This window comes from Gossypium hirsutum, chromosome A07 (genome assembly GCF_007990345.1).
Source record: "Gossypium hirsutum isolate 1008001.06 chromosome A07, Gossypium_hirsutum_v2.1, whole genome shotgun sequence".
Lineage (NCBI taxonomy): Eukaryota > Viridiplantae > Streptophyta > Magnoliopsida > Malvales > Malvaceae > Gossypium > Gossypium hirsutum.
The window spans coordinates 8,844,436-8,870,191 of record NC_053430.1 but is presented as its reverse complement, the minus strand read 5'-3'; the positions used below and the strand labels follow the sequence as shown (position 1 = coordinate 8,870,191).

Sequence of the window (25,756 nt, the reverse complement as noted above, 5' to 3'; positions counted from 1 at the left end):
AAAAGTTTATTAGATATTAAATAATTTTATTTGTTCATTTAATTAGTCTCTCCAAAAGTCTATAAGCTGCTCATTATCAACTTCCCATATGACACCCTGTTTCACCTCTTTCTTGGCCGTACTAATTCCTTTCCATAGTCGCGAACAGTTATCAACATAGAGATCATCAGGGAGAGTGCCGACCTATTTGTATTTGGACCGGAATATTTGCACCCATAGTTGATCCAATTTGAGAATCAAATTGAAACCAATGAACGCCGCATTCTGTAGGCATAAACTTTTGAATCCAAGGCAACCGGTTTTTACAGGTTGGCAGATATCGTCCCATTTGACAAGGTTAATTTTCCGTTTATGACCCTAAATGAAATTACGAATAATTTTCTCCATTTCCAGCGAAACACTTTCGGGGATGACAGCGAACTGCACTGCATAAATGGGAATAGCTGCAAGGACTGCTTTAGCCAAAGTAATCCTCCCAGCAAGCGAGAGAGTTTTTCCTTTCCAACCAGCAAGCTTTTGTCTCATGTTCGAGATAAAATACTGAAAGGTTGCCTTCGTTACACGTTTGTGGAGTAAGGGAACATCTAGGTACATCCCAAGATTACTCACGTAGTCCATAGAGACACATTCTTAGAAAAGAAAACTCAAGTCTTTTGACAGCTTACCTTGTACCCAGAGTACATACCAAAAGTGCTTAGAACAGATCTCATAGTGACCATCTGATCCACATATGCCTCAGTAAACAGGATTAAATCAATAAAAATTTTAGATTAGGTCAATAATTAAATTATAATTTTTTTAATTAATTGAGTACAACTACTCGTAGATTAGTCAGAGACGAAATTATTTTCCTTTCTGTTTCCTTTAGTTAATTTCTTCTGATTGTGGAAAGAGGAATGCTAGACTTGTTGGATGATCAAAATAAGCTTGAGTGTTGATGTTTTTTCTCTATGGAACTAATAATATGATCACAATTAATTGATTTATTTCTAAAATTTCCTTTATAAATTCCTGACCACCGCTCTCATCTCTCTCTTCACCCGTCCCCGCCTCCAAACAAGCCTCTAGCGCCACCACTTTGTCTCAGCCTCGTCTTTCTCTTCGTCCTATTTTATCCCTCTTCCTCTTCTCCTCCTTCAGTCCCGGACCCAAACCCTCTCTTACCTTCAAGTTTTCCGACAGAGCAGGAAATTAAGTAAGGTAATTTTTGAAACCTAAGCTTTTATTGAAGATTTACTTGAGTCATTATCTGGTCTCTGCCTCTGCATCACTTTGCTATATTTGCTTTTCAGTTTCCTGCTTGTTAGACTGATATCACCGCTTTTTTCCGTTATATTGCTATTTGCTGACGTGATCCGCTGTTATTCATGTGAAATAGAGGCTGCGGCGCCGCTAAGCCACCGCAATTTGAAACTTGAGAATAATTGTTTGTTTTCTTTCAAATACTGGAGCATTCTAACTACTTCCGTTTTTCACATTGCAAACACGCTGAGGATTAATTGAAACCCTCAGACTACCTTTTGATGTCATCTCCTTGCATTTCCTTTTCTCTTTTTAATGGTTTGAATTCATATAAAATCACGTCAATGGAGGATTACCTGGAACTTTGTTGTGAAAACTTCCTGGCCTTGCTCTTTGTTATGCTCTCTACTCTCTCTCTCTCTCTCTCTCTCTCTCTATATATATATATATAATATGGGATAACCACTTACACCGGTGTATAGTTTTACACTCTTTTGGATCTTTTTATACAAAAATTACAATTATATCAATAAATTCAATGATTAGAGCGTTAAAACGAAACCGATGTAAGTGGATCTCTCCCCATATATATATATCCAGACATACTTTTCATTTTGTTAATGGTACTTTGGGCCTTTGTAATGCTTCTTATGTGTTAATAAATGAAAATGAATCTGGGTTTGGTGCAGGTTGTTTGTCATTACCATTTATCTGAAAATGGCAATAAAATTGACAAGGAAAGTATTTGTGAATCCTTGCTTCCTTAGTTACAACTCTTCGCGATTCCTTGTCAGGTTGAGTTCAGATCACGACACAAGGTTTTTCCTTAGCAAATTTTTTGGTGGTAATCAAGAATCTGGTGTGATATGCAGACATCTATCCTTTTCTCCTGCTACAAGTCTGGAAAGGTTAAGTTGGGAAGGTTCTTCTCATACAGTGTTGTTGACAAAGCTTGAAAATGCTTTGAAGGATCTCAAACTGGATGAAGCATGGGAAACTTTCAATGATTTTATAAGGTTGTATGGTTTCCCTAACCATTTGCTCGTTAGCAGGTTCATTACTCAACTATCCTACTCATCCAGCCCTTGTTCACTACAAAAAGCTTATGATTTGGTTATGTTGGTCCTGAAAGAGAAATCGTATCATCTTCGGCCTGACATCTTGGTTAAGCTAGCTCTTTCTTTATCAAGAGCTCAGATGCCCATTCCATCATCAACGATTCTTAGATTGATGCTGGAAAAGGGGATGTTACCCCCAATGAATGTACTGCAGTTGTCATTTCTGCATATGGTCAAGACAGAGGTTGGGGCATGTATAGCATCCAATCTGTTGATCCAGATTTGTGATAATTATGTACGATTTTGTTCAGGGAAAAGCCCTTGTGCAAACTTGCTGAAACCTGATACAGTGATCTTTAATCTTGTGCTTGATGCTTGTGTTAGATTTGGCTCATCTCTCAAAGGTCAACAAATTATAGAATTGATGTCGCAAACTGGAGTTGTTGCTGATGCACACTCAATCATTATCATTGCTCAAATCCATGAAATTAATGGACAGAGGGATGAGTTGAAGAAATTTAAAGATCATGTTGCACCTTTACCAGTGGCTTTTGTTTCTCATTATCGACAATTCTATGAATGTTTGTTAAGCTTGCATTTTAAGTTTGATGACATTGATGCTGCTGCTGAGCTTCTGTTGGACATGAATAGATCACGGGGATCCCATCCTGTGGATGATCCTGGGAGGGATTTCCAGAAGCCTCATTTTGTTCCAATTGGATCTCAGAATCTCAGGAATGGACTGAAGATACAAATCATGCCTGAGCTGATACATAAGGATTCTGCCCTCAAAGAAGAAGGTAAATCAGATCTTGTTTTGTTTAGGGGTAAGAAACTTCTTCCGTCTAATAGGGCTCTGTCCAAGCTCATTAATGGTTATAAAAGGCATGGGAAGATGGATGAGCTGTCAAAATTTTTACTTGGCTTAAAAAAGGAGCTATATTCATCAGGCGAATCAAGTGTGATATGTGATATTATAGATGCATGCATTTCATTAGGCTGGGTGGAAATTGCTCATGACATTTTGGATGACATGGAATTTTCTGGGGATTCCTTGGATTCTAGTGCATATATGGCACTCCTGTCTGCTTATTATAAAAGAAATATGTCTAGGGAGGCAAATGTACTGCTAAAACAAGTAAGGAAGGCTGGTTTGGTCATAAATTTAGCTAACAATATTGTCTTATCCAAAAATGTGCCATCAAATGTAGGCAGAAGTTCTCTTTCCATAAAGGAAGCATCTTCCATTTATCAACCAAGTCTGTCCAAATGTCTTGTTGAAGAAGTAAGTGATGCGGAGAAGGCTGTATCTCATATAATCTATGAATTGAACTCTTCTATTTACTTCTTTTCCAAGGCTAAAATGATGGGGGATGCACTGAATATATACCGAAGAATGCAAGAGATGAAAATCCAACCCACTGAACATACGTTTATGTATCTGGTATGTGGGTATTCTTCACTAGAAATGTATCGTGATGTTACCATTCTATGGGGTGACATGAAGAGAATCATGGAGACTGGAAGCTTAACCCTGAGTAGTGATTTGTACGAGTTTTTACTACTCAATTTTCTTCGAGGTGGATACTTTGAAAGAGTGATGGAGGTCATTGATTATATGAACAAGTGTAACATGTATGTTGACAAATGGATGCATAAGAGTGAATATCTGAAAATCCATAAGAATCTTTATAGGAGCTTAAAAGCATCAAAAGCTAGAACTGAGGCTCAAGGTAAAAGGTTTGAGTATGTTAAGGCTTTTAAGAAATGGGCTGGCATTAACTGAATGTTTTCAAGCATTTTGGGACGGAAGTTGAAGTTGAATGTGCTTTCTCTCCTGGTAAGGACAAAGGGTTTTTAACATTCATTATTCTTTATCCTAAATCACGTTGTTTGTTTTCTCTGTAATTAACTAAGGTGTTTTTTGGATTTGGACTGTTTAGTCAAGGACATGGTAACAGAAGAGGGAGCCTGGAATTTGGAGGCATTCAGAGATTGGCTGCCAGAAGAAATAGTCAGAAAGATTGCAAGCATTCCTCCCCCGCACCCCCAAGCAGACCCAGACAAATTCTTTTGGATATATACATCCAACGGGGGCTTCTCGGTCAAAAGTGCGTATCGGATGGAAAATGGAAGGATGTCTAGAAATTCCAAGGCCCACGGCGAGTCCGGTTTTTCTTATGGCTAGTTTATAAACAACGATTGCTTACTAACCTTGAATGGGTTAGACGAGGCATTAACCAGGACGGAGCCTGTCCAATGTGCCAATATGAAGCAGAAGACAACTTACATGTTCTTATAGAGTGTCCGGTAGCTAAAGATATGTGGAAATTGATTGTGTCAGAAGCAAGCTGGTCTCAGTTTTTCTCTAACAACTTATTAGAATGGGTCAAAACAAATCTAGGAAATCATGGGCGGCTGCCGAGGCATGGAGTCCCTTGGTCAACGCTTTTTGGCATACTAGCTTGGGGTATATGGAAAAATAGGAATTTTTTTGCATTCCAAGGGCTCACTTGGAGTTCTGTGGAAGCCATTAAAGTATCAATAAGTTAGGCAAAACAGTACAATGCAATTAATAGTTGGGATTCGTCTAGGAATAGCAATTCAGAATATCTTCTAGGAAATTGGTAGGGTAGGTGAATGTTAGTTTTAGTCGAGTAAATTTAGGATTTTCTCTTTTCACCAAAAAATAAATAAATAAGGTGTTTTTAGATTTAATGCCCATCCTTTGTATTGATTTAAGGTTTAATTCATGATTTGGTCCCATTTTTTCACTTTAGCATTTGAACTTTTTCTTGTCTTAATTTGATACCTAAAGTATCAATTTTTTAATGCAGAAAACTAGGTGGCCAAAAAATACATGTCTTCGTTGGTTTTGGGTTTGAAATGAAGAGAAGATGATTGCTCTTTTGGAATTAATTGGAACGTTAGTGGGTTACTTCTTTCTGTAAAAATAACTTCCATTACTTGTATATTCTAACATTCCCCTCCTATCTCTTTTTTTCAAATTAGTCCTCAACCTCAAAATTTCACAATTTTTCATTCTTTATCCATTTAATAGTTGCTAAAAATTCAAAAACAATTTCTAACTTCAAGAATTAAAATTTCTCTACTAAATTAAATTTGCTTTTCGATAATTAATCTTGGTCAACCTCACGATATTTCATCGAAAATTTACGAAATTCAACACTGAAAATTTTGGAGTGTTACAGATAGAGATGTTATGGATCGAGGTTAAGTATGATATTAACACACTTTAAACTTTTAAGTTGACCTAGTTTGAAATATGAGTCTAAAATTTTATCCAATCTCATTTATATTTGTAAATGGCTAATCCTATTTCATTTTAGGTCTATTCATATTTCTTTTGAATTTTTTAAAAAATATTATATAATTGTAAATTTAATATTTACTAATTTTATATTCTTTTTTATTTATTAACATTTTATTCATTTTTTTATGTAAATTAACATTTTATATGTAAGCATCTTAATTTTTCAAATATTTACATTATAGTATTATATTTTACTATAAATTAAGTTTTTGTGTTATAAATTATATAATATATAAAAATAATAATAGATTATATTATAAATATAAAAAATGGGTCGAGTTAGGTCGAGCTTGACCCATATTTTAAACAGGCTTAATTGTTTTGTCCAAACTTATTTTGGGCCTAATATTTTTCGCAAATCCTCTCAAATTTCGAATGAGCATTTTGGAGTTAAACAAGTAGCCTGACTCATGAATATTTCTTGTTGCATATACTTCATAGTTTCACCTTTTATAGCATATTTAAACCAATTAGATGAGTTCAAAGTTTCCAACCATCTATATTAGCCATTCTTGTAGAGACCCGGGAGTTGTATAACCTTAGAAAGAAATTGTATCATTGAAGATGCCTCGGGCATCGAATGTAACACTGTCTAACTGGGGTCATCGCTAGCTTGGATTAAGGGGTGGTATAATACTACTATCCCCCTTAAAGTTTTCTATCCAAAACCTTAAATAACCTCTCAAATAAGAGAAATAAAAATATAAAAAAATTTAAAACCTCTAGAAAGTGGATATACAAAGATTAAGATTTGAAAAAACAAATAAGCACAAGTGATTTTTAAAGGAAAATGAGTATAACAAATGAAATAAGAGCTTTTTGGACTTTGATATTTGAAAGTTGCTTTTTGTTTTGATTTGAGTGTTATTGGACCCTATTTATATATTCTCATTGATTTGAGTGGTATCGATGCCTTGAAGAAAAATAACCATTAAATGTATTTGAGTTTTGATGCTTTCAAGATAGATATCGGTACCTCATGAGGATGTATTGATATTTGATGAACATGTATTAATAACATACTCTTTTAGACAGTGTTATAGTTATTGACTTCCAATATATCAATACTTGGAGGCTAGGTATTGATACCATACCACTCTAGAAAGTGCTATTAGACATTGTTTGAGTATCAATATCTACAAGCTAGGCATGGATATTTAGTCTAAAAATTGCTTGAAATTATCTTTATAATATTTTTGAAATGTCTTGAGAATACTTAAAAATATTTACAAAAGATTCAATACATTTTGAATCTTATTTTTAAGTTTTATAACACTTTGGAAATATTTTTAAAATATCAATTCGGCAAATTTGATTAAGGAAATTTTAAAATAGTTTGTTATCTCAAAATATTTAAAAATAAAAACTAACACATAATTTAAAATAAATATATGTTAAGTTAAATAAAAATAATTAGAATTAAATAAAAATAATATTTTGAAGTTTAAGTTTTTTATTTTATTAGGAGATTATAATAAATTTAAAAAAAAATCATTTTTTAGTGAAATTTTATAGGTGGATTTGAGTTACTCAAATTATCTTTTGAAATATTTTGAAATTCTTCGTTATTTTAACTAAATAAGTAAATTTATTTTTAAAAATTTTAAAATTCGGATAGAAATGAAAAATTTGCTCCGAATGTTTCCACCAAATAGAGATGACTTTTTTGCTAAAAAATTAGCATTTAAAAAATTATTCATGTTTGCTAATTGAGTTTCAGCTTGATTGGCATGGATATTCCTGTCAATATAGGAGGACGTGGATTCGAGTGCACTAAAGCTCATTATCCTCCTATCTATGGGTTTGGGATGGGTCATGGGTAGTTTTAGGTATTATATCAAAAAAGAACAAATATGATCAAAACTTATAATGATATTATTCAAAAAAAATTCATGTTTTTTTTTATAAATTGGGTCATTATGAAAAAATACATCCAGTTGAGCTTTCAGTGATCCAAAAACAATCAATTGACCTATTTTATTAATGGAAACCTTCAGTTGATTGGCTTGACCGTTAATCTCGCTAACGTGGCTGACGGAAGCCACCAAAAATTGCCATGTGATAATATATTGTTGTGGCATTGCACACCAGTAAAAACTAAAAAATAATTTTTTCAAAAAATATATATTTTTTAAGTAACTAAAATGTGCATTTAAAATGAAATTGAACAAATGGTTGTTCAGATTCATTTTGAAAGAGTGCAAGACTAAAAAACTTCAAAAAATTATAAAAAGTAATCAAATGTTATGTAAAAAAAAATTCTGAAGTATATATAAAAAATTCAAATGTGCAAAAACTTAAAAATTATTATTTATTAAAAAATTCTAATATATATATATAAAATACATGTTGCGAAAAATAAAAAGACAAAAAAAAATCAAATTATAAAGATTATATCTACAAAAAATACATAATACAAGGACTTATACAAAAAGTTACCAAAAGCTTCCATCTTACAATTTGTCCATATGTTTCGTAGCTCCTAGAAACCAAGCACCACCATATTTTTATCATATGATCCATGACCATGGGGCTGCACTTAATAGCAGCAATAGCCAAACGGCATCTCTTATCTTCAACCCGTAACTTCACCCCTTTAATTGCAGGCTTGATCTGCCCTTTTGCTCTCAAATATTGCTTCAAATTTAGGGTAGTGACTCGGCTTTACATTGATTTGATCGATGCGAGCAGGCCCTTCTTTTTTCAGTTGATTTGATCAATAGTTCTTGAAGCTGATCATCACCCAACAACAGCTCTTTAATATTAAGTAAATACATGAGATTTTTTTTATTCTTTTATAAATTTTTTTATATTTTTTTTTAGTTTTTACATATTTTATTTGTTTTAATAATTTTAAATTTTTTAAATTTTACACTCATCCAAAATGAATCTAGACAACCATTTCATTCTATATATACATTTTAATTATTTTTTTTATTTTTTGAAATTTTTAATTTAAAAAAATATATATATTTTTTATTTCATGTCATGTCAACATACTATTACATGACAATTTTTGGTGATTTCCGTTAATCATATCAACAAAGTTAACGATCAAACCAATCAACTGATGGTTTTCGTTAACAAATAGACCAATTTGTTTTTTTTAGGGTCACTAAGCACTTTTTTTTATAGGGACTCAATTAATTTTTTAATTTTTTATGTAATCTAACTTTTTTTTCCATAGTGTATAATTATAAATAAATCATATAAATTTTTATAAAGAAAATAGTGATTATTAAGAAATAAAATGATGATTGTTTTAAGCTTCATGAGCCTTTCATCTGCAATTAGCCTAAATTTCAAATTAAAGTATCTTTAATTTAAACTTCTTTTTCCACTTGACTGCATGTTTAACCTCTTATCTTTTTAGAAATACATAAAACATTTCATTCCACTAAACCTTAACAATAAAACTCACATCATGTACAATTATATATCATTATGTTTTATTATGTTTAAGTTTTAAATTTAGAATGTGATTGACTATCATTTTGATTTTTTTACTTAATATAAAATTTTTTAAAAAAAATATTGATTAAGATGAGTAAGCCAAAATATGAAGGAGATTTTATTTTATTAAAAATTTAAAATAAATTATCTTTTTTTTAAATAAGATATTTAAATTACCATAGATATATTTTATCTAAAATTATTCAAGGTAATATAAAATATTATATTAATAAGATTAAAATTAAAAATAAATAATTTATTTTTATCAAACAACGTAATTATATTTACTAATCTATCAAAAAATTCTAATATAAATTCAACACTTACAAATTTTAACAGTAAAAGTTTAATACTTAATTTTTCATTATTTAAGTTTTCAATTTACCAAACAGAAACAGACCTTTAGTTAGTTATAGTGTGGATTATTCCAATTCTTAACTAATTATAGTTTGGATTTTTCTAATTTTTAATTTGTTTGTAATTCTAGTTGTAATAATTTTAATTTTAATTTAAACATATACTCAAATAAGAGCTATAGAAGCAAAACATTTATTGGCTATAAAGCAAATCCATAAACAAGTCTTTAATGACGTTTTTGAATCTGTCAACTCAAAAAGCATTCTAAAGTTAGCATAACACGCACAAAAAAAAATGAAGCAAAAACCCAAAAAAAAAATTATTTTTGTAACTAGATTCTTCAACATATCATGTGAATAAAGTCCCCCTCTGCATCATTTATTCACACACATAACCCAACATTTCCTCTCCTCTCCAAGCAAAGTATCATTCCATCCTCCACTATTCCATTTTCTTTCTTCTTAAATAAATTTCCAATCCAAATGCAATTCCCTATCCCACTCTCTAGCCATGACTTTACTGTTCGTGCTCACTGTTTGTTTGAGTTTTCTAGCATTATTAGCTACACCTAGTTTTGCCACCAATCAAGCTAACTCATGTCGATCATATTGTGGAAATATTACCATAGATTACCCATTTTCTCTTGATTACGGCTGTGGTCATCCTGGTTTTAGAGACCTGTTGTTCTGCATGAATGATGTGTTAATGTTCCATATCAGTTCAGGGTCATACAGGGTCCTAGATATAGACTATGCATATCAAGCACTCACATTACACGACCCCCACATGTCAACATGTGACACCATCGTTCTAGGCGGTAGAGGCAACGGCTTCACCGTTGAGCAATGGCGAGCGCCATATTTCAATCCAACACCTGATAACGTGTTCATGCTCATAGGTTGTTCAGCTGAATCACCATTGTTCCAGGGTTTCCCTGGGAAGCATCTGCCATGTAGGAATGTATCAGGGATGGGATGCGAGGACTACTATGGTTGTCCGGCATGGAGCCTGATTGGTCACAAGAAGGTAGGATCAGTTTATGGGTCAGGGCCGCCAGAGTGTTGTGCGGTGGCATTTGAGGCAATCAAGGCTATAAATCTGAGCAAGCTGCAGTGTGAAGGGTATAGTAGTGCATATAGTCTAGCACCGCTGAGAGTTGATGGGGCAGGTGGGTGGTCTTATGGGATTAGAGTGAAATATTCAGTTCAAGGAAACGATGAGTTTTGTAGAGCTTGTGAGGCCACTGGTGGAGCATGTGGATTTGGAACCGACGGGGTTAACCAGTTGTGCATGTGTGGCAGCTTCAATTCTACCACCAATTGTGATTCAGGTCAGATATATATATTCCTAAGAATCTTATAAGAAATTTGATGGTTTATCAGTTTGAAAATTTTCAAATGTATGATATGTATTTAACCTATGCATACCATTAATTTGTTGTTCAATCGATTCAGTATGTTAAAATACCATCGAGGCCCTCATATTTAGAGTTGAATTTGCCCACTCTACTTAAAAAAAAAATTAATCCACATTAGATCAAAGAGTAAATTAATTCTTCTATTAAAAATTTCATCTATTTTTACAGTTAAAAGTTGATCTTTTTACCTGTTTGGTTATTTTATTAGTCATAATCAATTTTTAATAGTTAAAATGAATAAAAAATTTAACTAAAAGTAGTAGATTGCTCTTTATTTTAAAATATGTGGACTAATTTACTTAATTTTTTTGAATAAAAAATACAATCTAACTCTTACTATAAGAACTTATTGATACTTTTACCTAAATATTTCCAAACATTTGTCTCTTAAGGTTCCAGTTGAGTTTGGCTGGGTTTTAACTTCGCCTACCAGATTTGTGTAACTATGTGGTTAGTTTGATGGTTGGATGTTTGAAGTAATCAAACTTTGTATTGTGCAGAAAGCTCAGCATCCGGTAAAATGACACTATCATTGGCAGTCGCATTAGCAGGTATCTTTTCTACATTTAATTTTTTTATTTGAAATTTAATTTTTTTTATTTTTTTTTTAAATTTCAAAATTTCTGAATTAATGCTATTAAATTCACTACTAATATGACATTTTGAAATAAAAAAATACTCCTTTGATAAACATGCAATAAGAAAAATGAACTTAAATTTAACACAAGAATTTTAATAATATTAACCTAACATGACTTATATTTTTAAATCTGAAAAGTATAGGGATCAAATTCTTTAAAATAAAAGCATATTTTAATACTTAGTTAATAAATACATTTAAATTTTTTAAGATATCACAATTCTTAAGCCTAATATGATAAAATAATTAAAATATAATTATAATACGAAAAAAACACAACCAGGAGTATAAGCACTTAATTAAGCACTACATTACTACATTGTTTGCAGGAAGTTTTATATATATGGCAACCTGGATAATGGGCAGCTAGTCTTGAGACAAGGGACATTCAACATTTTGCTTATCAACTCCATGTAAATGCTACTTTTGTCTTGGCTTATACCACTACATTGTTTGCATAGCTTCTTAATTTCTGTTATATACACTTTTTTGATCTCTTGTTGAGGGAGAGTATATATATACACATATATATTATGTTCCCATTTATACCAATCATTTTGAGTTGGTCTAGCAAAATTAACATATTTTAATTTCAACATTGCAGAATGATCAAATTGCCAACTTTTGCATCTCTGAATTTCATGTTTTAAAGGGTTAAATTTGTATTTAATTTCTAAACTTGTATTCGATTATCATTTTTGGTATTTAAATTTTCTTTATATCAATTTGATATCTAAAGTAGCAAAACATAGTTAAAAAAGCTCCTCTTCTGCAAAGACTCGTTGCCTATTTATAGGCAATTTCTTAAACTGAGGAACAAAACAAACACTATTCACTAATTAACTCACTATTCATTTGAATAGTGAATTTACATCATACATGACATAAAGAAATATTTATTACGCAACGTGGACTTTTACACTTACGACACTACATGATGAATGGTAGGTACTTCTCATGCAAAATGGTCGGTGTAGAACACAATAAAACACACCACGTGACAAAATACATAACAAGACGAAAAAGTCTCGAAAATGGCTTGTCTTCTCCGGAATGACATATTTGTCGTGTTTGTTCATCCCATAACTTCACAAACTATATCCAGATCTTCCTTCTACAGGATTTCCTGTTTGATACTCTCGAACTTCTTCGACTGCTGTTGCGAAGCTTTTATCGTCCACAATATTGTCGTCCGTTTGGTATCTATCAATCTTGCACAGTGTATAGGCTTGATGAACCCAATCGGTTAAAAGGAGGTTTACGAATTTGAACGAGTCAACAGTAGTTTCCTTAGTTTGTCCAATATGGGTTACGTAGGAAGGAAGTGACCTTTGATGTGATCAACATCGGTAGGTTCACATGCCTTGTTTTTAATGGGTCTTGGCAAGAAACACAATTTCTCTTACTTATCTTCCATGCTTCACTTGTATTCCATGTCTTGTACTAGTTCGTCCACGTACCTCTTAGGATAGTTTTCTTACGGATTTTCTTTGTATGCTTGGAAGCTGGAACTCGCTCGAGGGTTGGACTTTGTTCTTGATGCACAAGGTAGTTAAAATACCTTTGTACCATTTTGGCTTCATGAAGGGTTCTCGTACAGGGAATAGAAGAAGTTAGTGTGGGTTTTTGTCGTTGGTGTGAATCTTTTGTTCGTGTAGGGCCCTGTGGAAGAGGATTATTATGTAGGTTTCTTCGATGTAATCTTCACGTCGATCTTTCCATGTCTCAGTGGTTGAGAACCATTCTAGGAAGGTTCTAAGGGTGTTCCCTGTGGAACGTCCTGTGACCACCCATTGAATGTTCTTTGTTGGAAACTCAATGGCGATTGTGTAAAGTTGGGTTAGGTACCATAACAGTGAGAGTGCTTCTTTTAGGAGGCTTTCGTAGTACAGGGTGTGAAAGAGGTGGAGGAACGAAAATTCCGGGTTTATGCCTATGGGTCTGATAACACTGTCTCTGTGTTTTTTTATTACCTTGGACTAATGGTAGAACATTTGTTTGGCTCTGGCTTCAAGGGTTTTATGACCTATGTCATCTTTTATTTCACTTGGAGTTAGTCTAAGAGGTCATTTGAGGAAAAGCAAGTCTAGGTTTGAGGTTGTGGAGGTGTTTGAAGAAGAGGGAGAGGAAAAGCATTGGGGATGGTAAGGACCCATAAACGCGATGACTGATATTAGTTTAGGCTGAGGAAGTCTGGATAACATGTCCAAGACGATGTTGGTGTTGCCTTTTATATGCTTGAAGGTAAAATTGTACTGGCTGAACCATTGTGCCCATCTCAGGAGTTGAGCGTTGGGTAGTCTCTTTTTGAAATTTAGCATTTGGCTAAAGGCTGCCATGTCATATTCAATATTAAAATGACATCCGATCAGTTAAAAATCAAATTATTGAATGCCATATTTTACCGCTAGTATCTCTTTCAAGGTGGAGTGGTAGTAGATCTCTAAGTCCTTGAAGCGTCTGCTCTTATATCCGCATATTTGTATTCTTCCGTCTATCTCTTCAAAGACTACTGCAGACCAAAACTTTTTACTTGCATTTGTGTGCAGAATCTTGTGTGATTGTTCACCTTGTGAGGGAATCTTTAAAGTTGGGATCACTGTAATATTTTCCTTCAGTGTTTTTATGCCTTTTGAGTGTTTCTATGTTCACTGGCCTGACGATTCCTTTTTCAATGGTTTCTTGAGGAGACTGATTATTCTCGTTAGGTTCGTAATGAACTCACTTAAGTAGTTTACAATTAGGAGAAACTGTTGCACCTGTCATTTCGTGAGGTTTTCATTCGAGAACTATTGAAGCATTTAGGCGATGTGGGATTGCGCTTTGTACTATTCATCTTTCAGGTGCATGCCTAGGAAGTTGATCTCTAGCGTGCACTACTCCTTGAGTTGAGAAAATCGTTCTACACTCTGTTGAAACATCGCCGGTCAAAGAAAAAGTGTTCTTGTTGATACGAGGGTGTCAGATCTGTTTATATCGAGAAAAGTCACAGGTAATTTTTTTCTCTCGATTAGCAAATCAACCAAGAATATCAAGAATTTTAATTGGTTAATTGGTCCCAACTGTGGGAATAGCACACAGAGTTGAGTTGTAAATTGGTCAATAAAAAGGTAAAGAAGACTTTGAGGTAACTCACTTAAATGATTGTGATTTCGTGCTTTACTTGAATTTTCTTGACAAAATTGATGTTTTACTAATTCTTTTTGCAGATTGTATTTGCTTCTTAGATACTCAAGACAACAATGCGTTATGCCGATGAGTCGAGACACAAAAGGTGGAACTAAGGTATTGTTGACAATCTAACTAGCTAAGGATGTTCCGTGTGGTGGGAATATTAACTTGGTAAATCAGAGTGCTACAAAGACCCCCTTGAAAATGCTAAAGGAGTAGAATAACAAGATTAAGCCTACTGAGTTATCAATAAGGGAATAAATGCTAGAAGCGAGGTACATCTCAAACACATATTTAGTGTTTTGCATTATGACTTACCATTAGCTTGACAAAGACATAAGGGCCCTTTCAGAGTTTAAAAACGAGTAAGCCGAGTGACTTACAAACTAGAGTTAGCGGCAAGACTCAATGTGAACCCAATGTTCAATAAGGCATGCCTAAGCTTATTTGTGTAAATCAATAGGATCCCGATCGAGACAAGTCATAACAGGGGCAAGTAAAAGCGGTGACCTCTTACAATCAAGATGTACAAGAGAAAAATACAGTGCAAGTTAGGCGGCAACAAAGACATAAGCCGAGGCAAATGCTTCAAGAGGTAAAACTACCTAATAGAGAGTAGTTGGCAATCAATCGAGGCATCGAAACCGTTTTGAGATGAGTCAAACCAATGTCATCCTGAGGACGCGACAACGGTGTTGCTAGAATGGGTGGGGGAGAATGCCACATGTCACTGATCAAAACCTGTGAACATTGTGCACAGAACGTCCCATAGAGGTCAACTTATTAAATGAGACTCATTTAACCCACATAAACTAACCTAATTTGTGGAACCCATAGAGAAACCCATCTACTACTAGAATTATTAAGGTAACTAATGTAAATCTTAAAAATGCATAGAGTATATAGTTTAAGTTTCTTAAGACTCTCATCTTGAAGATACACACAAATCTCAATCGTCAATGTAACTCAACCTATAGCGTTAGTTTTGGAGAGATCATCTATAAATAAAAACATTCCCCTCATTTGTATTCACTTGGTTGTAATCCTTCATAATATTGAATACTATAGAGAACATTTACTCAAACATTGGGTATGCGCTATTTTTCTGTGAATTTTTGTTTGTTTGTAACTTCTTTTGTCTTTCGAGTTTCCACTTTGCTTCAGTACCTTAGAATTTCTACAAGAATTCTTATTTTCCGAGAATAGGCTAACTTAGACAGGATTTGAACCTAACAAATCGCTTAAGATTGCACAGTTTGCAAAACTAAAGATCTAACCCCGTGATACATACGCATGTGATAGGAATACTAGTGTTTATATATTATGTTTTTTTTCACCTCATTAATTATTTGAATTTTTCAATAACTTTAATTTGTATAGCTTGAACATTTCAATATTTTAATTTCAAATTTGTTTATTTAAGAATTAAATTATTATATACCATATCTAAAAATTTAATCCCACTTTGTTGATCGTAGTGAGCCGACATATTCTAGTTTTATATAATTTGAAACTGTTTAAGTCTCCTAAAGTGGAATCAACCCAAATTCGAAACAATGAACCATCAGGAAAGTCATTAAGCTTAAACCAAAAAATGATATTTTTTTTTCTCAGCTACATTTGCTCTTTGCTAAAATCAAGTGGCATTCCAAAAATGAAATATCCCAATGACGAATATGGACCAAAAATTAGAAAACTATTTTTTTTTAAAAGATAGAAATCAAACCAAGCCTACTACTTTTCTGGCCTAAACTGCAAACATGTCCTTCAATTAATGCCACTGAACATTTCCTAAACCAATATAAACTTACCGGCTAAACTTTCAAGCTGCCTTGGTTTTGGGCTTTATGCGCTTCACCTTTGAGTACAAGAACACTCCAGCAAGAGCAATTCCAGTGCCTGCCCAAGATATCACCAGAATAACATCTTGATTATATAGAAGCCTTAAAAGGACCAAAACAAACAAGAACAAAAAAGACCTTCTCAGTAAAGATCTAAGTGGAATGTAAATTTTACCGAGAGAGTTAATAGGTGAGACAGGTGTTTTGAAGAATAGAACAGAGCTGACAATAACAACCACCCTCTTCACACAGTTGCCTACGGAATGAGTAACAGGGGATACCCTTTGCAATATCATATACGAAACCTGCATGATTACAATCGAAAACTAATTAGCTTTGCACTTACTATCATGTGTGAAGAAAAAAATTAAGGTTACATTAAGAAGGTTTTGGCATCGATCGAAAACGAATTCAACATAAAAAAACAAAACAAGAAAACACAAAGGGACATTAGGATATCCAACATACTTCCTGAACTCATCTTGCATTCAACATTTTCTCCATTATTTTCAAAAGAAGGGTGTAGCCAAGGTTCCTTAGGTCAAGTACATAGGATTTCTTTTCAAATTTGGTTACACAAATAAATTTGAAAATTAAAGCAGATAGATTGAGTATAATGAGAACAATGTAAAACATTAAATAAAAATAATATCAAGGCACAAACTTTTCATAGATTGTTTTTTGATCAGAAAAAACTTAAAAAAAATTTCAATAAAATGATCCATTTAAATAAAATATCCAAATTATTCAAATTATTAAAAATTTTGCATGCGTCATGATGTCAAAAGATTTGTGAATTTATTGGTTTTGATTTTGACTTTTTAATAAGAATCCTCTCAAGCTTTGACTAAGGAACCTTAGCAAAGTGTTGCCCCTTTTTTTCTTATTCATTCCCCACAGTTCTAATTCAGAAACCAATGACTTCATGTTCAAGTATGCAGTTCTTAAGGAAGACAGGAAAAACCATCCAACACCCAACACATCCTCACCTGCTGATAGGCATGGAAGCAAAGAGCAGCGAGTAGAGATCTTACAACAACTTCTTTAACATTCAAACCCTGTTCGCCAAGATAAAGACATAACCAAATGAGAAGAAAATTTCAACAAGACTTGTTAATCAAATGCAAAATCAGGGTAATTATAGCAACTTTAGCTGATTGAGTGTACTCACAGCAGATTGCAAATAGGCAGGGGTAAACTTGACACCCTCCATGAAGATAGCCACAGGGGATAGCAAGATAAGAGACATAATTGTTATTATTGAGAAGAGGGTAATGTTGTCCATCGACTCCTGTCACATAATAACATCTAGTTATGTGCCAATACTAAAGTTAGTCCCAAATTAAATCTGAACTATAAAAAGACCATGTTGCACTCTATGGATCAAATGGTGGATCGAAATGCCACTTGGACAGAGTTAGCACTACAGAGACCAAACACAACAAAGATGAAGTAAAATAACCTCTTTATTAACCATGACTTTTTTGCTGAGAACATTACGAGACTGGTTTGTCAAATTCGAAGCCATTGCAGTCCAGAATCCAGCCCTTTATAGATTAAAGCAAAGGTTATACTCAAAGTTAAAAAGGTAACAAATTCAATAAGCACTTGATATCATGATCTCAGTACCAGAATCAGAAACGTATTGCACATGAACAGTGTTGTCATGGGCACAAAGTATATCTTAGGTGCTAAAACCCTTGTACTGCCTCAGGTGCAAAGTGAAAAAGGAAAAAACAAGGCACTTACTTGCTGAAGTAAAGCATAATATGTATGTATTTTTGTAAGTGCTTCTGTGTGTCTAAAGAGTGATCTAGTTCACTCACAAAACATGCAATTTTTCCGTTGGTCGATATGCATGATTTCTTATGATCTACAACTGTTGTTGAATACTCAACTATTAAAAAGTAGAGAGTTTGATGCTATCCCTTTCTTACTTGTAAAGGTACATCTAATGAAAAACGTGAAACTAAAAGAAAGTAAAGAGAACTTCATTCAGACAGGCATTTTTTATGCTTATCGCCTTCTAGAAGAGCATGCCTAGGTGCAACAGGCATGCAACTCACCGGGGAGGGTCTGAGGTGGTTTTGTTATCTAGCACTAAGGCGTAATCACACCTAGACGCACACCTTGACAACACTGCGCTTGAAAGAATTTCAATGGTTAAATATAGGTATTAGCATATGCATTTTCTAACCAATTGAAAGAGGCCTCAGTGACAGATGCAAGTGCAACTCCTCCAACAATTGGTACAAGGGAAGCAACTACCCAAAGAGTTGGCAACTGTAACAACAAAACATCATAATCCAGGTTAGAACAGCCAACATGAAATAACACTTTGAACAACTTCAAGAGATATTGAAGAGCAAAGGAAACTCAAACAGGTATAATTTTTTTATCCATCTAAATTAGGATGTTATGTTTTGATATTTATAGAAAAGAATGTGAAAAAGAAAGAATTGACCAAAGAAAAGCTAACAGGAAACCCGACCTCTCCTAGAAACATTGCAGAAAGCACAACAGAGAAAAATGGCTCCATAGCTTTAATCGTGTGAGTGAACGAAACAGCCACTTTTCCGAGACTCACATTCGTAAAGAGGTTGCCCAAGGTATGCACCACAGCAAGTGGCAGAATAGCGGCAAGCTGGCAGGAAAAAGTTCAAGAATCAGTATCATTTCAGAAAAGAATCACTATTGGCACTGAAACAGTCCAAATACCTGAGCACCATTGATTTTTGGTCTCTTGTACAAATTAAAAGTCCACATTATAGTAACAAGTATAGTCCCAACAGCAAACTGAATTGCAGTGACAGTTATAGGGTAATGGAAGGCCTTCAGAACCTGTGCACAACGAAACACAATTCAATCACAATTTATTCTCTTCATTATATTCTGAGATTCAATTTAGTTACCAAAATTAAAAGTAAAAACTGATAAAACAATACTATAATTTATTAGAAATGAGCACGAATCTAGAATATAACAACACTAGATCTAACATCCATATAATAATTTTGTTATCCAAAAAATATATATATATTATTATCTTCAATTCTTCAACATAATTTGCTTTGCAACCAATCGCTATTTCCTTTTTCGACAAAACGGCGTTTAAATAAAATCTTTCATAACTTAGAATTCATTCGATTGCATGTGTAGTAATCATTTAGATTGAACTGTAGAATTTCAACTGAATTTACTTTTCCAGCAAAAGATTCTTTACACCTTAATTTCAGCTGATGTCATATTAAAAAATAAATAGAACAAAATAGAAGGTGAAATCTAAGGAAACTTTAAGTTGTTTTTCACGAAGAAAGGAGATAAAAAAAAAAGAACCTGTTTGTTGTAGATATTGAAGTAGATGTTGAAAATGTACCATAATCCAAACAGCAAACCAAGCTCCAATGTCTTAAGCAAGCTACCTGACTTTCCGGCTTCACCGGCATTCTCGGCCGCCGTTGCTCTAAGTTGAAGGGGACTGGGTTTAGAAAGAGAAGGACCGGAGGTCCAGGCCCTGAGAGGAAAAGACGAGGAGGAAGAGAGAGACCAGGATCGCTTAGGGAAAGAAGGAATGGAGATGGCATTGGCAGAATCAGAAAAATCACGACCTTTGGAAGCGACGTGAATAGGATAAAATGTAGGATTGGAAGCGAAATTCCGGGGCTTCAGATAAGTATGTGAAGAAGGAGAGGGTAAAGAAAAAGCTGCACTTTGCATGGTGCTGGTGGTTATAATTTGATGAGAGATCTGAAGGGGGGATTTATGGAGAGAAATGAAATTAGCTTGGGGGAATCCGTCAAGAAAGAAAGGGGGTTGTTGGAAGCAGCGAGTTTGTAGTGTTGTGCTACTTCCCTTGCAGTCCCTGAGACAGTGAGGACTCAGGGAAGACTATGAGAATTACAGTATGCTTAAGGACAAAAAAAGCTTACCCTCACCTTTTACTGCTCCATTTGAGCGGTGAAATTAGCTTAAGGTTAGGTTTGTTTAGTAGATTTTTTAAAATTATTTTATAAAAATTATTTTTAAGTAAATAAATATATTTGAAATTTTCTTATTTTTTATTATTTAATTGAATTTATTTTTATGTATAATTTTATATTTTACATTGTTTTTATATATATTAAAAATATTCTGTTAAATTCAGATTCATTATAATGTTATTTTTTAATTATATTACTATTAAGTGAGTATTTTTTACTTAAAAATATAACATCAATAAAATTGACAAAAAAATTTAACAATGTCAATAATTGGACTTGATTTTTAAATTTGAAAAGTTAAGGACTAAATTCTTGAAAATAAAAGTATAAAGACTAAATTACAAATCTGTGAAGTGTACATAGACTTATGACATATTTTAACCTTTATACTACAAAACATTTATTATTAATATATTTATAAATATAATAAATATTAATTATTAAAATATTAATATTGAATATTTTTATATGTGAATAATATTATTTAAAATTATTATTTATTATTAAAATAAAATTGAAATATTAAATTTAATAAATTATATTAATAATTTATTATATGACTAAATATAAATAATTAAATATGTATGTTTAATAATATTGAAAAATATACTATTTTTAATATTTTTAAAAATAAAAATAAAATTTATTATCAATATAATAATATTAATCTTGATTTAAGTTAATTTTTATAAAAAATTATCTATAGATGAGTTTTTTTCGAAAAATGACTTAGGCTTTTCAAAATGATAAGTCATTTTACAGGAAAAAGAGCTTATTTTACCTTGACCTGTAAGTCATTTTCAGTTGACCAAACTATTTTCTGTAAAACAAACACAGGAAAATGCAAAAAATATTTTCCGTAAAATATTTTACATGTAAACAAACGGACCCTAAGTGTAAATCATTTTTCAGAAACCAATTCTATGGATTATTTTATTTTTATATAAAAATTAATTTAAATTAAATTTAATATTATTATATTATTGGGTTAGATAAATTGTAACGGTTGAATAAAAGTTCGGATAACACATTTAATTAGATCAAATACACGAAAGGCTCAAATAAGCCCTGATAATACAATGGGTGACAAATTCTAGTGCATGTTGTCGCCCTCAAAATTTTACTTCAAGTGGAACTCGTATTTTCTATTAAAATATTATTTGTTGAAAGCTCTTGTACAATTTTTTCTATAAATAAGAACTATGAGTTAACCCATTAATATACACCTTTGAGCACCAATATTCTATTGAAAAATAGTGACAATTTATTTTAGAGAATAAATTCTATTTTCCGCAATAATATTCATAGTTTTTGTTTTATAAAAAGAAAGAAATTTCTCACTAAAAGTTAAGTAATTTTTTTCATTTTGTACGATGATTCAATTTGTTTTGAGCCCATGCTCAAAGCGGTTCAAGGTTTGAGGGTAGTAGATAAAATCAATCAGTTGAAAGTCGAAAAATGACCTAAATCGCCTTCGTACAAAGCACAAGTATAATTTCGATTAAAGTTTATTACAATAAATATCACAATGACTTGATTTTAAGAAAAATTTTAAACTTCCCTTGTTCATAATAACATTGTTTTCTAAATCAATTTTTTCAACACCTCCAACTCTTAAGGAAAAAAAATTCACCCTAAACTCGATTCCGAAATAAAATAGGAAACTTGTGTAACACCCCTACCCGTATCCATTGCCGGAATAGGGTACGAGGCTTTACCGTAGTTTACTGAACATTTTCAGATAATTCTGAGTCATTTATTATTCATATTTTGAAAATAATCATAACATCTCTCTATTGGCCCTTGAAGCCCCAAACATACATTAGAAACCAATCGGAATTAAATCGGGATCATAGAATTTTTTTTATTTTTTTTATTTTTTTTCCAAAATCTTAAATTATATTTTCATCTAAGTACTTACCATTTCAATGCTCCTTATAATTAAATGTGCTACCATTCAATCAATAGCTTGGCACTTGTCTAAGCGTCAAACAACATCATTGTTAGTATTCTTGCACATATTTCATATAAATTCAACATTGATATACCTATTTTCTCGTCATATCACCCTTGAGTTTAATAATTGTCTTTACTTACCTAATTTCCTCGTATCAATATATCAAAGATAATCATATATGTACATGTCATGAAACATATCATTCTCTTACCGTTTCTTCATAAGTATATATCATTTATTTCATTATATCAATATTTCATGCTCCATCATTTTCATATATTTTATGTATATTTATTCCGGTAATAGCTTATATCAAACTTAACATAAATTATATTCCATGTACTTATACTTATTTCGTTTATCTATCTTCATAATTATTTCATACAACTATTTTGTACAAATATTTTCATATGACCAGTTCTTGTAAATATTTCACACAACCATTTCATATAACCATTCGTCATCTGATACATATTACCTGAATATCAATTGTTCAACAGATGTCATAGCGTCTCCCATCCACGGTCTTATTTATCTTTGACATGATGCCATAGTGTCTTTCAACTATGGTCTTACTCATTTTCTGTCATGTTGCCATGGTATCTTTCAACCATGGTCTTATTCTTTTCATGTCATGTTGCCATGGTATCTTTCAACCATGGTCTTATTCATTTTATGTCACGCTGCCATGGTATTTTTCAACCATGGTCTTATTCATTTCCCGTCATGTTGCCATGGTATCTTTCAACCATGGTCTTATTTTTTCATATCACGTTGCCATGGTATCTTTCAACCATGGTCTTACACATTTCATATCATGTTGCCATGGTATCTTTCAACCATGGTCTTACACATTTCATTTCAGAGAGCACACTCCCGCGAACCTCATCCTTACAGCGGGATTACCAGTCCAGGCTAAATCCCCTGTAATATAAACTCATAGAGTATTGTCGGGATTACCAATCTAGGCTAAATCCCCTGCAACGACAATTACTCTAATGAGCTTGGATCTGAATTACCAGTCCAGGCTAAATTCAGACCCTAATTTGGATTACCCGTCTGGGCTAAATCCATTTTACAAGTAGTCTTCGGGAGGGCTATATCAGGATAGGATCACCCGCCCGGGCTACATCCTTTTTACAGTCAATTCTTTTTCCAATGATCCATCGAATTCCATTCCATTCAACCGGGATTTATTTTCAATTTATATCGAGTATTATCAATATTTCATCAATTATCATGAATGAACATTCAAATCATATTTTCATCACATAACCACATATTTCAAATATTTAAAAATACAATTCAAGTTACACAAACTTACCTCATTGCTTGTTTGTGTTTATAATTTCATTAATCCGATATCTTTTCTTTTCCACGATGAAGTCTCGTATTTGAGTCGTCCGGATCTTTATAAATAAATTTGATCATTATTTTCATTCATTTCATATTCTAACGCATTTAATTAATGCTCTAGGCAAAATTACCATTTTGCTTCTAAACTTTTAATTAATGACGATTCCATCCTTAGGGTCAGGAAAATAAAATTCTTGCAATTTAATCCTTATTTCCAGCTATTATTCTCATACATGTTGATAACAGTCCATGAATTCTATAAAATATCAGAATTTTCCATAATTTCAACATTTTTCAATTTAATCCTTAAAACATGTTTTTCCCCGATCTTGAACTAAATTAATAATTTCATTCAATTTTGTATTAAATAATAAAATAGTCCATTTCACACAATTTGATCTTTTCTGACATTTTTACAAAATTGCCTATAAAGTTTTACTTTTATTCAATTTAGTCCTTGAGCCTAAAATATGCAAATTAGCCATGCTAGATGAATATTCATACACATTTTTCCTCCTCCTTCTCTCCATTCCACATCCTTAATTTATATAACATGCTACAAGTAACAATATCAATAATTTCCCTATTTACTTATGTGTATATTAAAAACTGTCCATTTGCATCATAGTCACTAAATTATTTATATCTTGAGTTACAGAACTTGAAATTAAGATCCGCTAATTTTATATGAAACTAGACTCACATATATTCTTTCCATAAAATTTTCATAATTTTTTATTAATCCAATAAGTACAGTTTATTCTTTAAAGTCACCCTTGTTCTGCTGTCTGACAGTTTTGACACTTCTTCACTAAAAATTAATTATCTCCTCGTACAGGATTCAAATGATGTTCTCATTTATTTATATTAAAAATAGACTCATTCGGAATTCTAATAATATAAATTAAATTGCATAATTATTTTTATCCAATTTTTGATGATTTTCCAAAGTTAGAACAGGGGAACCCGAATTCACTCTGACATTGTCTCACAAAATTTAGTATTCCTAATAATTCACAATTCCATTTCTTACACCGTTTCTTTTATAAGAAACTAGACTCAATAATATTTAATTCTATATTTTGTTCATCCTCAAATTCGATTCCAAAAATTTATGGTGATTTTTCAAAGTTAGCCTACTGCTGCTGTCTAAAACTGTTTTAGTGCAAGATATTAATTACTATGTTTATAACACTCTTATTTTCTTTCTCTACACTATTTTTCATCACTTTCTCTTATTTTCTCTTCACTAACATATCAAGAACATAGGATCATATGTAAGGAAACTCTACATTAACATCAATCCCATGCTTTTTCAATAATATCAAACTTAAAAATATATTGAAATCATGATGTTCTTACCTTGTTCTATTGATTTCAATCTTCATCTTGATTTTCTCTCTCCTTCAGCTTCCATTTCTTGAATCCAACTTGATATTTTAACTTCCCATAGCCTCCTTAATATTTTTCTCTCTTGGTAGCTATGGAAATTCTTTTGATTTTTGAGTGAAAATGTTAATTTTTTGGTAAAATGACCAAATTGTAAAGAAAAGAAAGTTTCTTTCTTCATTTTCTCTTCATATGTTGGGTGCATGGGAAAAAGATGATGATTCTTTATCTTTCTTTCCTTATATATACTAAATAAAATAATAATAAAATAATAAAATATCATTTAAAAATTAAATTAAAATATTAATAAACTAATATTTATTTATTTAATCTAAAATATCTCCAACATCATCATTGCTTTCTAGATTTCTCTCTCTTCCAATTGATTATTTTGCCATTCATTATATTTTAAAATTCCATCATTGAGTCATCATTTAATTTGGTAAAATTATAATTTAGTCCCTCATAGTTCTTCACCTATTCAATTTGGTCCTAATTCATCCATTTCCTTAGTTTCTAGATCCTTCCACTCTTAAAATATTTATACTATTGGTCCTTCAA

The 25,756-nt window shown here is 32.2% G+C and overlaps 3 protein-coding genes across 7 annotated transcripts; 2 read left to right on the top strand and 1 right to left on the bottom strand.

The window, feature by feature from the left end:
- Window positions 1-416: 416 nt before the first annotated feature.
- LOC107926596 (pentatricopeptide repeat-containing protein At4g17616) lies at window positions 417-5,074 on the top strand. Of its 3 annotated transcripts, none has more exons than XM_016857492.2 (3): window positions 417-1,195; window positions 1,932-4,140; window positions 4,244-5,074. In XM_016857492.2, the coding sequence occupies exon 2, from the start codon at window positions 1,960-1,962 to the stop codon at window positions 4,084-4,086; it is 2,127 nt and encodes a 708-aa protein (XP_016712981.1). In that variant the 5' UTR covers window positions 417-1,195; window positions 1,932-1,959; the 3' UTR covers window positions 4,087-4,140; window positions 4,244-5,074. The 3 variants fall into 3 exon arrangements, with proteins under 3 accessions (XP_016712981.1, XP_016712980.1, XP_040973426.1); XM_016857491.2 differs by having other exon boundaries at window positions 419-1,200; XM_041117492.1 differs by having other exon boundaries at window positions 423-1,200; window positions 2,037-4,140.
- A 4,673-nt stretch (window positions 5,075-9,747) lies between these two features.
- On the top strand, window positions 9,748-12,248 carry LOC107926636 (uncharacterized). 2 transcript variants are annotated; one of them, XM_016857534.2, is made up of 4 exons: window positions 9,748-10,774; window positions 11,362-11,412; window positions 11,831-11,914; window positions 12,106-12,248. In XM_016857534.2, exons 1-3 carry the CDS (start codon window positions 9,955-9,957, stop codon window positions 11,869-11,871), a joined length of 912 nt encoding a protein of 303 aa, XP_016713023.1. In that variant the 5' UTR covers window positions 9,748-9,954; the 3' UTR covers window positions 11,872-11,914; window positions 12,106-12,248. The 2 variants fall into 2 exon arrangements, with proteins under 2 accessions (XP_016713023.1, XP_016713022.1); XM_016857533.2 differs by lacking the exon at window positions 12,106-12,248 and having other exon boundaries at window positions 9,749-10,774; window positions 11,831-11,996.
- A 2,700-nt stretch (window positions 12,249-14,948) lies between these two features.
- Window positions 14,949-20,466, bottom strand: LOC107926730 (triose phosphate/phosphate translocator, non-green plastid, chloroplastic). Of its 2 annotated transcripts, XM_016857646.2 has the most exons (10): window positions 19,850-20,466; window positions 19,232-19,354; window positions 19,005-19,157; window positions 18,711-18,796; window positions 17,976-18,060; window positions 17,685-17,804; window positions 17,503-17,571; window positions 16,689-16,818; window positions 16,484-16,571; window positions 14,949-15,413 (listed from the first exon to the last, which is right to left on the bottom strand). In XM_016857646.2, the coding sequence occupies exons 1-9, from the start codon at window positions 20,228-20,230 to the stop codon at window positions 16,495-16,497; spliced, it is 1,224 nt and encodes a 407-aa protein (XP_016713135.2). In that variant the 5' UTR covers window positions 20,231-20,466; the 3' UTR covers window positions 14,949-15,413; window positions 16,484-16,494. The 2 variants fall into 2 exon arrangements, with proteins under 2 accessions (XP_016713135.2, XP_016713134.2); XM_016857645.2 differs by lacking the exon at window positions 14,949-15,413 and having other exon boundaries at window positions 16,249-16,571.
- Window positions 20,467-25,756: the final 5,290 nt, after the last annotated feature.

What these genes read in the sequence shown, in the direction of transcription:
- LOC107926730 (XM_016857646.2), bottom strand. Translation starts at nt 20,230, where the DNA reads ATGCAAAGTGCAGCTTTTTCTTTACCCTCTCCTTCTTCACATACTTAT. An exon ending in TCAATATCTACAACAAACAG is followed by an intron (nt 19,355 to 19,849) that starts GTTCTTTTTTTT and finishes CGTTGTGCACAG; the next exon opens with GTTCTGAAGGCCTTCCATTA. An exon ending in CAAAAATCAATGGTGCTCAG is followed by an intron (nt 19,158 to 19,231) that starts GTATTTGGACTG and finishes TTTTCCTGCCAG; the next exon opens with CTTGCCGCTATTCTGCCACT.
- LOC107926636 (XM_016857534.2), top strand. Translation starts at nt 9,955, where the DNA reads ATGACTTTACTGTTCGTGCTCACTGTTTGTTTGAGTTTTCTAGCATTA. An exon ending in TACCACCAATTGTGATTCAG is followed by an intron (nt 10,775 to 11,361) that starts GTCAGATATATA and finishes TGTATTGTGCAG; the next exon opens with AAAGCTCAGCATCCGGTAAA. An exon ending in ATTGGCAGTCGCATTAGCAG is followed by an intron (nt 11,413 to 11,830) that starts GTATCTTTTCTA and finishes CATTGTTTGCAG; the next exon opens with GAAGTTTTATATATATGGCA.
- LOC107926596 (XM_016857492.2), top strand. Translation starts at nt 1,960, where the DNA reads ATGGCAATAAAATTGACAAGGAAAGTATTTGTGAATCCTTGCTTCCTT.